The sequence below is a fragment of the Rhamphochromis sp. 'chilingali' genome (genome assembly GCF_963969265.1).
Source record: "Rhamphochromis sp. 'chilingali' genome assembly, chromosome: 21".
In the NCBI taxonomy this organism is placed as follows: Eukaryota; Metazoa; Chordata; class Actinopteri; order Cichliformes; family Cichlidae; genus Rhamphochromis; species Rhamphochromis sp. 'chilingali'.
In genome coordinates this window covers 15313072-15326089 of record NC_137949.1, presented here as the reverse complement: position 1 = coordinate 15326089, position 13018 = coordinate 15313072, and the positions used below count along the sequence as shown (strand labels likewise).

The 13018-nt window shown below is 41.4% G+C and overlaps 1 protein-coding gene across 2 annotated transcripts in view; it reads left to right on the top strand.

Annotated features, from left to right (window-relative positions):
* Positions 1–9718, top strand: part of LOC308389427 (zinc finger MYM-type protein 4-like) — a 31487-nt gene extending 21769 nt beyond the window's left edge. For both annotated transcript variants that reach the window (XM_080870835.1, XM_080870836.1), the window contains exons 19-29: positions 2898–3013; positions 3103–3214; positions 3301–3552; positions 3919–3995; positions 4425–4557; positions 4639–4790; positions 4887–5001; positions 5189–5446; positions 5541–5652; positions 5734–5802; positions 6127–9718. In XM_080870835.1, the coding sequence (XP_080726961.1) occupies positions 2898–3013; positions 3103–3214; positions 3301–3552; positions 3919–3995; positions 4425–4557; positions 4639–4790; positions 4887–5001; positions 5189–5446; positions 5541–5652; positions 5734–5802; positions 6127–6277 (1547 nt within the window). In that variant the 3' untranslated portion in view covers positions 6278–9718. The remainder of the gene's footprint in view (positions 1–2897; positions 3014–3102; positions 3215–3300; positions 3553–3918; positions 3996–4424; positions 4558–4638; positions 4791–4886; positions 5002–5188; positions 5447–5540; positions 5653–5733; positions 5803–6126) is intronic.
* The last annotated feature ends 3300 nt before the right edge of the window (positions 9719–13018 follow it).

Here is a 13018-nt window from a genome sequence, read left to right as displayed (position 1 = left end):
TGATTAAAACCTGTTATTAAATTTAATTTCATTTTTTTAATTATTATTCATGATGGCCCCTCATCCATACTACTATTCCTCCATTTCCTGTGATGTGAGAGTTTTTTTTTTTCTTCTTTATAAGCTGAAAGGTCATTTTTTTTTAAAGTCTTCTAGCTTCTCAATAAGCTTCTCATGAAGATGATACCCCATTTGGAGGCATGTGGTTTTATTGTGTAGGATGGTGACTGCATTAAACAGGACCTATTACCCTTTTCTATATATACTGTAACAACTGTGGATGCTCACAATTAAAACAGCCCGTGACTTCAGTTTATTTGCAAGTAAAACATCCGGCTTCAGACTGCTCTTAAGAAACATTAAGTTTCAGGCTTTTTTTTTTTTTTTTTTTTTTTTTTTTTTTGTAACTCTCAGCTCTGTACAGACCCCACCCACCTGTTGTTAAGATCACAGGGGAGGGGGAGGGGCTAAAGCGGCTACATTCTGAGGGATGCTAGAGCGAGGGGCTGCAGCCAGGCTAAGTAAAAGATAAATGGGGATTATTTTCAACTGTGAATCATGCAAAGCTACTTTGGTAGAGTCCCGGAGTAAAAATCTACAACCATCTGCTTTAAAGCATTGGCATTAAATACTTGAATTATAAAAACAACAGATCCCCCTTTTACAGGTGAGGAAATCTATTAAAATCCAGCTGGAGTATGTGAGCAGTTGAAGGTTAGTAAATCCCCAACTGAAACCTCAGGTAGGCGTTCATCTTTGAGGGTAAAACTTGCGCTCACTTCAATGTCTGACCGGTCTCGAGTCTGGCAAACCTCATTCATTCGTTTATTTGATGTCAGTCTAACTTTATATCCTGTTACACTTTGTTTGATATGAATGTGTGATTCATGAAAATTACCTCACTACTGATGCAGTCTCGCGAACCAAGTTTGGTTTCAATTCTGACTTGAGTTGAAGTCGAACTGATTCCAGCTGTGTGTAACATTACTGAACTTTATTTAATGACCCATTGTACACTGTTTTATTTTTAATATTTATTCCACTTTGCTGTATGTGCATCTGCATGTTTCATTTCCTCCTCATTTTCTCTGTTTTTTGAAAGTTTTGGTTGAAAGCAAGGACTGCAAATAAATTATATTTGCGGAAAAAAAAAAAAAGCCCAGTTGTGATGGTTTATTTTATTATTTTTTTTATTGACATGTACAAATTTAAGATAACAGACATATTTGACCCTCACCTCGGCCTCTTGCCAACAAATGCTGACAAAATGATCAGGATGGAGCTCAGACTCTTAACATTGTGGCTCAGTTAAGGCAGTTAATAGTTTTAAGAGCCCAAAGTCTTCTGCTGGGATCGACATGTGTTACAGGAGGTGTTTTGTGGCCCAAATGCCACAAAGCATCTGATATTTGACTCAGGTGAAATACCTACACTCCTCTCCACCTAATGAGGTGGCTGCAGGTGACTTACAGGTCTCTTGTTTTCGTCCTTTCGGCACATTTGGGTCCTCTCGGCTGTTTTTCAGGTATAAAACAATCAACAGTAACAGTGTCTTGATAAAATATGCATCTTAAACATCTAAAAAGTACAGTCTGCATATATGTGAGGATGCCAAAATAATGATAAATGTCAGTGAGGTTTTTTTAATAAGCGGTGGGACTTCACGATGGTCTTATTTTCTTAATAAAAATATAAACATTTGGACATTTTTCTGAAATGAAACCAAAAGAACGATCATTTGAACATTTGAGGTTTATTTCCAAATCAATTTAATCATTGAATTGATATTAAGAAAGGTTTTAAAGTCTTACATTTATTGTGATTATGTGAAGGTTTATTGCTGTCTGGGATTTTTTTCAGTCTGATGATAAATGCATGTCAGCTGAGTCCTGACATGAGGCAGCTGGCTTTATTTGCCATCCCTGATGGTTCAAAAATGCAGGAGCAGTGATGAGAAATCAAATTTTCCTGATGGAGTGACCTGACACTCCATCAGAAAAGTTAGTCACATCTCAGTGGCGACATCTGCTGGTCACATGTTTGTTCAAAAATCAAAAAACTGCTGTTCCAATAAATCAGAAGACTCTGCAAACAGCAGATCTTTTGGTGTCACATTGGTAGCATTTTACCTTTTACCATAAGACTGTGAAAGGAATCTCTCTTTCCGCTTTTCCCTGTGTCCACATCCCAGATTTTCTCTGTTATTTTTGTAGCCGACTCCATCAGTTGGGTGGTTTTTGCTGTTGGTTTCTGTGGGTCACCTATAATCCTAATGATCAGCTGGTAGCAAAGACAGTTTGGTTAGGTCCAGAGCAGCTAGTAATGTTGGCACCAGCAGGATTTCCTTTTATTTCATTCACATGTTTTTATTAATAAATGCCACCTTTTTGTACACATACACCTACTTCTGATCCCTTTCTGGAGTGAATTAATAACAGCTGCTCCTTAGAGTCTGACTGTGACTGTAAGCTCAGTAATCTCAGAGGATTAATTTTTATTAGTTGTGCAATGAGTATCGTATGGGGAAACAGTAAAAATTAATGGTAGCTTTTTTTATCAATTTCATCAGACAGGAGCACAAACAGCTGGTTAAGATGAGGCCCCGACTAAGATTAAAAATGATTATTACAAACCCTGAATCATGGGAAAACTACTCGAGTAGAGTGCAGGAATAAAAACGTGGAGCTGGGAAGTATTAAGGGGTCCACTTTTATTCCTCTTGGCTAACCCCAAACTGTCGCTTTTTGGTCTCTTATAAAGTTTGTTTAATTGACCTGTGATGTCACAGTGACCCACCCCTGTGTCTCACCTTTAATTTTCCTCTTCTTCAAATCATTTTCTTCACATAAAAACAAGATTAACTCTTTCTTTATCTCCCTTTCATCCTCCTCTGGCAGCAGGAGAGGAGAACGTGAAGGTGTTAATGGTTCCAGTCCCAGTGCCGGTCTTCATTCCAGTGCCTATGAACATGTATTCCCAGCACACACCTGTTCCACTGCCTATGCCCATGCCTGTAGGTCCTCTTACTTTATATTCACAATCTATAAGGTTTAAATAATCGTTTCAGTAAATCAAACACTTCTTTCCATTTTTTTCTTTAAGGTTCCAGTACCCATGATGGTTCCACCACTGAACAAGGACACGAAAGATGCAGCTGTCCAGTCAGAGGCTTCTTTGGTGGAGGAAGAAAAGCAGAGAGATGAGTCCGGTGCAGGTGAACGTTCTGATCCTGGGTTTAATAGATGTAACACTTCCAGCAGTGTTTTCATGATCCTCTGGGTTTGTATGTGACTGCTCTAGACCAGAACACCTCTGAGAGTGGAGACATGAAGTCTGAAGTGGTCGCTCCCACAATCCCTCATCACGGGGAAACTCTGAGGGAAGAAGAAGACCGAGCTGACCTACCACTTACTCAGACTTCAGAGAAGAATCCAGAGGCAGCTGATCCAGAGCCAGAGACGAGCCAAATGACAACCGACCCTCCTGCCAGCTGTGCTGACGATCAACCACCAACCTCCCCGATGATGGACTTGGAAAATGACTTCCCTTCTAGTGAGATGTGACATCACTGATAGTCAGCTGAAGAAAGCATAACATATACTTGATTCAGATTTGCTTTAGCAGTATATGCTAAGTTCAAGAAGAAATCCAGACAGACAAGATAAAATATAAAAACAGAAATTCTCAGTATGATAGCTCCATAAGTTTGATTTTGGAGGGTTTTTTCTTATGTTTTTTAAGCTGCTTCTCCTTCCAGACTCAAACCAGGAATCCTGTGCTTGTTAGGTGAACATTAAGCCACTAGATATTGTGGATGATTAATAGATATTAATAAAAGAATAGAATTAATACAGAGGAAAGATGAAAATCATCCACTAACAACAGAAGCAGGATAATTGGAAATGTTTGTTTTTGCAGAGTCGCTGCATCAGAAGTCATGTGCTCCACAGCGAGGAGTGAAGAGACCCAGAGAGGGCTCGTCTGGCCGGAAACGGGTACGACATAATTGATCACGAGTCTCTTTTTTCCCCCTATGATGGACTTTGGAATTTGCCAGCTTATTTTATTACTTGTATATTTTAAAAGACAACAAAAAATCACCTAAGCTATGTTTAATCATTTATCTTTTGAATTATACTGTAAGTGCATAACAAATCTTCCATGCTTCTATTTCCACTATTGCCAGTCAAGGGTGCTTAGGGAATTGTTTTAAATGTGGAGGCACTGGGCAGAGAACCCATCAGGATGGGGGCGGGGTTTATTTCCCCATACCCTGTCTGATTATGTTGCTGAAAACTCCTACTGATCCAAAAACCAGGACTCAAAACAAAGAATGCTTCCCTGTACTTCCATGTTATGTTGTTATGATGTTTAAAATGCACCTAATTTGGCCATAAAAAGCTTTTTTCCCATCAACTATCCAGGGTCGGAGGAGGACTGGTTCTCTGGAGCGTGGCACAACCATGGCACTTTCTGCTACCTCCAAACTGAACCACCTGTATGGGGTTAAAGCCTGGAGAAGCTGGGTCCAGCAACGCAACAAGCAGCCACAAAAATGTGAGTTTTTTTCCTCGTTCTTGATTAATTTTCTGTTTAATCTGCACTGCCTGCGCTTTACCTTCATTCTCCCCGTAACAGCCGATCCAGTTCAAGTGAAAGAAGACGTCCTTGACTGCAACTCCGCTGAGCTGAGCTTCGGTCTGTCTTGCTTCATCAAAGAAGTGCGACGGCCCAACGGAGCACCCTACAGCCCGGACAGCATCTTCTACCTCTGTCTGGGGATACAACAGGTGCCCACAAAAAACTGCACAACTGGTTTCCATCATGTTTCTTTATTTTTCTCCTAAAACAACCCTCTCCGTCCCCCACCCTCTCTGTTTGGACAGCATCTGTTTATGATGGGTCGCATAGAGAACATCTTCACCGACCAGCTGTACAATCAGTTTGCCTCCGAGATCTCTGGGATGCTTCAACTCTGGAAACCAAAACTACTACCTAGTGGTACGATGAATAAAATAGATTTTATTCAATTATTCCTCATCTATTTTCTTTAATAGACATAGCATTGTAGCAAAACTACGAATTAATTCACTCTAGGGTATTATCTTGATACATATTTACAGTATGTTTATTTTGCTTTAAGCACCAACCAGCAAACAAAAAGAGCCAGACATCTCTCTTCCTCCAGGTGGCGTTGTTTCCTCCCGTGTCGAGGAGTCCTACCTGTGGGAGTGTAAGCAGCTGGGTGCCTATTCACCCATAGTGTTGCTCAACACGTTGCTCTTCTTCTGCACCAAATACTTCCACTTCAACACCGTGGAGAAGCACCAGCGCCTGTCTTTTTCCAACTTCACCCGCCACTCTAAACCCTGCAGCCGAGCCGGCAAAGTCTACTACCTCCAATTCCAGAGAAGCAGTGCCAGTGCGCCCAGCTTTGAAGAGACAGGTGGGCGTCGTTGACTGAAATCATGTGAATGACTTTAACTAAAGTATGCACAGAAGTAGAGATCAGCTGGGTTTTTGTGTCCCGTTATGTCCAGAACGACTCAGAAAAAGGCAGACGGAGAACGAGGGGGACCTGGAGATGATGGAGAACGTCACCAACCCTCTGCACTGTCCTGTCCGACTCTATGAGTTCTACCTCTCCAGATGGTGAGACTCACACACAGACAAACTTGCAATCACTGCTGCAGGAATGAAAACTGAGCGCATTACTTTCTTTGTGCACCACAGCCCGGAGTCTGTGAAGAAAAAGACCAACATGTTTTACCTGCAGCCCGAACAGAACGTCCACACACACAGGTCAGAGCTTCGTTATTACCCCGAGCTTAGCTGTGAAACCATTCGTGTAGGCGTTGCTTCTTGAATTGGTTATGGGTGTCTTGTTATTTTTGTTTCTGTATTTTCTACAAAAGTAACACTTCAGCAAGCATTTCAATGCTGTGTGATCAACACAAGCTAACGACACAGAATTTCCTTGTCATTTCCCGTAATTTTTTTGAGGTGAAAAAATGTGAAATTTTCTGTCCATAAAATTTCACAAAGATCAGCAAACAGAAAAAACTTTATGTTGACACTGTAAAGTGAAAATAATGTTTTTTATCATTTCCATTTTAACCTCAACAGTCCCCACTGGTACACTTCTCAACCATTGGATGCCGCCACTCTACAGAGCATGCTCACTCGCATCTTGGCTGTCAGAGAGGTTCAGCAGGAAGAGGAAGCAGTGGTTCTCGCGTCCTCGTCTGCGCCTGCCGAATGTGGCGGCTTACAGTGATGCCAAGCGGCGTCAGGGAACAGGTCCCAGAGGGACCTGTTCCCTGAATTAAAACTGTGCTCATCGGTCACATCGGACGGAGGCTGACAGGGAAACGGAGCGAACAGAGACGCGATGAACGGACGCTTCGGGTTTGTTACCTCAGCAGCAGTCACAGAAACGCACAACGAGTTTACAAACATCTGATGTTATTAGGCAGGAATCTCTCACACAGCTTTCAGTGCCCGGGACGTCAGATGTGCTTTTTATTTCAGATACAGACTGGTGAAAGGTGACGCCCATCTGAGTTGTCTTATTAGTGTCACCTTTTTTTTGCTTCAACCCTTTTTGTGGAGAATAGTGAACCCGACGCAGAAGGTTGCCTTTCTGGCAACACGTCACATGATCGATAACAGCATTTTGAGCAGATACTGTTGTGTGTTTGTGCACTGCTGCCCCTCAGTTAAAGGGGCTGCTTTTTCCAGATCATTCCCTGGAAGCCCCGTTCTGTCCCTCAGTGACCCTACAACTTAATTTTGAGGAAGATGATGAAGTCACAGAGCGCCGGGTGTGACGACAAGGGCGGATGCTGAGCAAAGCTTGTGCTGGCGTGACTGGTGATTGATGCCACTCGCTTTCAGATTTATCCAGAAGTTTCTGCAACTGTTTCTTCTCGTTATGAGGTATATTTTTACCACATCTGATACAGATCTACAGCAAAAAGATGGTCCCAGTCCACCTGGAAAGTGTTTATCCATTTGTACAGAAACTGGTTGGAGGTGCACATGCTAAATCCCTAAAATAATTATTTACACCTGCTACTAGACAAAAAAAAAACATACTCGCCGTATTCAAAGCAGCTGGTTGTAGTGCCATCTGTCGTTCTTCTTCTTATCCAGGGCCGGGTTGTGGCGGGAACAGCCTAAGCAGAGAAACCCAGACCTCCCTCTCTCCAGCCACTTCCTCCAGCTTAACTGGAGTTGGGGCGTGTTCTGGGTCCATCCCACAGCCTCGTCCCGATAGGACATGCCTGGCGCACCTCACCTAGGAGGTGTTACCTTGACATCCCAAATACTCACAGAAAGGTGATTATTAGGATTAAAATTTAATTTTATGCATTATTTCAGCCCCTAATGTCCCAAAAATGGAAAAATTTCCAGAAGAAATTGTGAAATGTACTAAATGTGCTATACTAAAAATAGCAAAATTTAGAGAAAATAAATGAAATTTAGGCCCATTGCAAACACCGCCACAAGTCTACAGCGGCTGTGTGAACTATTCGCAGTTCACAGTGAATATCTCTGCCTTAAAAAGTCCAACTCGCTCCTGACCTGATGCGTTCATTTTTCAGCTGAAAATTGGCTGTACCTGAACACCGAGCTCTCCTCAACAACTCATTTTGACACAAAAGTTTCGAGGTCTCCCAAAGCTAGTAACGGGACTTCCAGGGAGAGATCCAAGAAAAGCCAAAATTCAAACTTTGAAGGGCAGATGGGCCAAATGTCAGGTGTGGTTTTTTTAATATATTTTATGGACAGACCTTCTACTCACACCTTGTATTTTAATCCGTTAAACTGCATTACATGTCGAGTGTAAATCCCGCATCATACCCATCACTTTGGATGTGGATGACTCTTAATGGTTGAGATCTGATTAAAACTTTAAAGTGAACCTATTCTGCTCCTTTACTAAAATAGCTTTGCATGATTCGTGGTTCAAAGTAAGCAACCCAGTTTCAAAGCAAAACATGTAATAGAGACACTGGACCACCTTGATCATTTCTCGCTTTGCCTCTCCAAAATGTGAAATGGACACACCTGCAGAAGTTGCATTACCAGCAGGGGGAGATAATGTATTTAAATCCACAAAGTCGGTAGTGAGCAAGAAAAGTATGAAGTACATACCAGGATCCTTAATCTTTAGAATCGATTTAGCTCGGGGGCTAATATGTATATACATGTAAATGTGTTAATAATGTCTGTTTAAAAACTTTCTCATGATTATTTTCATGTTGGTTGAAATAAAATATCTCCCTCTGCTGTTACTGCAACTTCTGCATGCGTGTACATTTCAGTTTTTGGAGAGGAAAAGCGAGAAATGGTGGACCGTGATATCAGGTTGAAATAAGCCATCTCTTGCTCAAGTAGCTCCTCCCCCTTTAGCCCAGCTATCTTCTCATTGGCAGCTCCTTGTAAAGAGAAAGTGGGCGGAGTTTCTGTTTTCACAGCCAGAAGCTTGTGTCAGAGCTTTCTGCTCTCACTGGGTTCGTAATCTTGCACACACAGACTGGCCATCGTTAAAATAATAACCCGCTACTGTAAAACCCTATAAGAGCACAATAGGTCCCCTTTAATATTGATCAGTGTAATCCTTCTGTTAACAGCAAAAAATGCACAGTGCCTCTCATCTTTTCTTCTTTTTTTAATGAATTATCAGATATGATATAGTTCCCCCATTTCTTTATTTATTCAGATATATGTCCCATGTGGCCTTATTTCACTGCTATGGACTTTCCATTTTCCGTGCTGTAGGAGAATCCGTTGATATTTTCTGTCTCCTTCTTGTAGTGAACGGCTCACTACGAGTATACAATCGGCTAAATTCTCAAACCCCGAGGCTGACTTTCCCTTGTCTCCTTTCTTTCCTCTCCACTTTATCCCCTCTGTCCTTCTTGTTTTTCACTCCCACCAGCTGGTTCCCAACTTAAGGAGTTGGCAGATTTTAGAAGAGCAGCAGACAAATCAAAAGTATAAAAACAATACTCTTACTAACTCCTAAACCAGAGGTTTTCTGTATTTTAAACTCTATGTGTGCTTTTCTTTGTTTGGAGTCATTCCGGTTTTCTGTGAGAGACTTTTGATGAGGAATGAACTCTGTGGTTGTTTTATCTTTGTTGCCACACCCAGGCGTGTCCCCACATGCTGGACGTTATTAGGCCTAAACCCAATTGTTTTGATTGTATTTTGCTTCTTCCTTTCATGAGCAGTTCACAGTTCTGCTGTTTGAGCAGGAACTTAGGGAAAACCTCTGGGATAAACTGGGGTGTGTTGCTCTGTTGACCTAATGAAAATATGAATTTGTTCGTTCTCGTTGTGGACGTCGGGGAGCAGTTGCGTTCGTACAGCCTTCGTTGTTACTCATATTGTTTTTGTTAATGGATGGATGGATGTTGCGGTGTAAACTAGCCACTCGCTGACATTTTCCAGCACTTACAGTGTTTACTGATGGTGAATTAACACACACAGAGCATAACTGTCACCATTGCTGGTGTAAATGAAATATTACTGTCTCAATATTACAGCTGCTGTCTGAAACCTCCTTTTTTATTTCTTTTTATTTCTTCATGATTTTTCAGTGAGAAGAGGCCCAAAGATGGTGTGATGTTTTATGTCATGCACAAAATACTGAACTGCCATTAAGTATTTAAAAAAAATGACAACAAATAAAACAAAATCCATCATATTTCATCACATTTCTTTCTTATTCTTATTTCTTTAAGTGACTTTGGACATGTGACTTGGGTGTTGGTCCCAGGTGGATGCAAGTATTTTTATTTTTATTTAAGTATTTTAGAAACAGCTGATCTGCTGGGACGTGTTGGCTCTACAGTCTCCATGGTTTTATGGTCTGTATAAGAGAAAATACCCAGTGAGAGGCGGTTCTCTGGGTGAAAATCTCTTGTTGATGCCAGAGGTCAGAGGAGTAACTCGACTCAACTTAAGTATGCAGAAGAATCTCTGATGCACAAAACACGTCAACCTTGAAGCAGATGAGCTACAGCAGCAGAAGACCACGCTACAGTGCTCTTGTCAGCTAAGAAATATAAGCTGAGGTGAGACTTCACATGGCCTCACCAAAATTGGACTCTAGGAAATTAGAAAAATGTTACTGGAGCTGATGGGTCTTGATTTCTGCTGGATGGATGGATGGATGGATGGACGGATTCAGACAGTAGGGTCAGAGTTTGATGTGAACAACATGAAAGCATGGATCCATCCTGCCTGGTGTAATGCTATTTTCTTGGCACGCTGTGTATCAGCTGAGCATCATTCAAACGCCACACCCTACCCGAGTATTGCTGCTGAACATGACCGTCCCTTTATGACCACAGTGTACACATCTTCTGATGGCTGCACCCGGTGGGAAAACTCAAGCTCAACTCCTCTCAAACTGGTTCATTCAACATGACAATGAGTTCACTGTACTCAAATTTCATCCGCAGTCACCAGATCTCAATCTAATAGAGAAACTTTGGAATGTGGTGGAACAGGAGATTCCCATCATGGACGAGCAGCTGACAAGTCTGCAGCAACTGTGTGACACTGTTGTGCCAACATGGACCAAAAAGCACGTTGTTGAATCTATGCCACGAATAATTAAGGTGGCCCTGGCAAAACGGTGTCCAAGCAAGTACTAGAAAGTGAGTGGTGAGCGTACATATGTGGCTTATCAGTGTGGTTTATATGGAAAAACAAAACAGGCACGACTAGTAGTGTCTGTATGTGAAACTGCTGTTTCAAGTTTGTTTGGTATACACACGGCAGGAAATAAGGTAAGGCACAGAAGGTCGATTAATGTTTACTAAATCCTTGTGTCATGGGTCAGCTGCATAATGGAGTCGCGGTTTCATGACTTCTGGAAAACAGGCATTCCTGTTATTCAAGAGGAGGCAGACACCTTAACGGCTGATAAATCCCAAAACTGGATTTAAAAAAAACAGACGAGAGGAAAAAAGATCAAATAAACTCAGTGCATTAGATAACAAACAGTCAGCTTTACTTTGACTTCAAAAACAATGCTCTAACTTATCTTTATATCATCTTATATAGGTTTGAAAGCATTCATGATCATTCCTGTGTATATATGAATAAAAAGCAGAAACTACAGGCACACCAGAGGAAAAAAGGGGAGCAGTTTGTGGACTGAGAGCTGAGAACTTTGTAAATGATGTGCATGCTGCTGATTTTCTTTTTTTTAGTTCCATGTAAAGGAAAGAAACGGGACCAGGAAGTGTCCAATCATAATGACATTTGTTTGTTATCTGTCATTTAAATATTCAGGATTATTTCCCTTCATCTGCAATCGGCAGGTTCTTGTTCTCTCCGATGGCTTCTGATAAATCCCTTTGAATTAGTTAGATGTAAAATCTTCTCATGATCAAATGCAGTTAGATTTCCCCAGTTTTCAAAAGAAACAGTTTGCAAATCTGAATTTTGTCTTGTTCTCTTCAGTCTTTCATTATATTTACTCTAATTTACCCGACACACTGCAAAATTTCCTGTAAACTTTTCACAATGGTGCATTATTCTGGCCATAATAATTATAGCAGGTTAAGCAGACTGAGAGATGAAGTCAAATACCGACATGGATGAGTGTTTGCACTGAGCTTTATTCAAACACGCACAAAAACATGCTATTGTTAGCTGTGTGGCTGTGCAGCTGGACAAAGGTTAAAGGAAAGTAGCCATTATACTGATGAAGGTGGATAAAGATCAAATCTGTGGCATGTCCGGACAGGACGAGGAAACAAATTTCACATAAGCAGCTTTTATTTTGCATGAACAGATCTGAACCAGAGGTTATCGCCAAATGCAAAATTCCCCCTGATGTAAAATATCTGAGTATGCACCTAAAAACATGGGTCAAGCCGTAGTTTAGAACAAAAAAAGACCTCTGAATGTTGCAGGGAAATCTTTTGCACCAAAACTGACTGACATATATAAAGCTGTGGTCTGAAGTTTACATCCACTTGTCATGAGCGTGAATGTCGTGTTATTTTGGGGATTTTATAGATTTCTGTAACGATTATGCAGCATACATGTTATAAAACATACATGATGTAAAACAAGATTTTATTTCTAGCTGTTGATTTAAAGTGAAACAGAAGAATTACAAGGTAATCCTCCTTCATTATTCCATACCTATTGTGTAATGTACCAGTACCACTGGCATGATGCTACCACCACCATGCTTGACAGTTCACAGTGTTCTTAGATTTGAAAGCCTCACTTACGCCTCCAAAGATATCACTTGGCACAGTGGCCAAAAAGCTCTCTGTTTGTCTCGCCTGATCATAAAACCTTTCTCCAGCATCCTCTCCATCAATGGAGATTTTAAACTCGCTTCTCTGTGGACAGAGATGCAGGAGTTCCAGCAGTTTCCAGTTCATGGCAGGGATAACATCAAATTATGTACAGTTGGTTGAACTGATGATGCAAAAATCTGCAGTTGTTCAACACCCATGATATAAACTTCTGACCACATTTACACAGACAGGATGAAATGTCTCATTTAAGTTACACCTGCTGCACCAGGTGTTTTGATCTGTGGGTTTTCTAGTTGTTCTGTCTCCTGCGATCTTCCAGAAGCCCCTGGTACTTGGCCAGCTTCCTCTTGAAACGCCTGCTCGGTACAATCTTCCCAGATTGCTGACAGAAATGCTTCAAAAGAAATCTGTTTTGAAGTCCCTGGCTCAAGTCTACCATTACCTGCCAGTGTTCATGATGGAAAGTAGACCTGCAGCAGTTTCAGTTGCTCTCCCACTTTGACAAATGTTACGTGTTTCCTAAGGGGACAGCAGAGCCTGTTTATTGTCACAGCTGGGGAGCGACCCATAGCAACCGTCCCCAAGGGCCTTGACATAGCAGCTCAGGATGTGTGTGAGTGTCCAACTCCCAGAGCACAGCAGACGGGAAGGTGTTTCTGCCTTGGAAAGGCTAAGTAAGATGTTACATAGAGAGCTTTCAACTCATTGCATTCTCT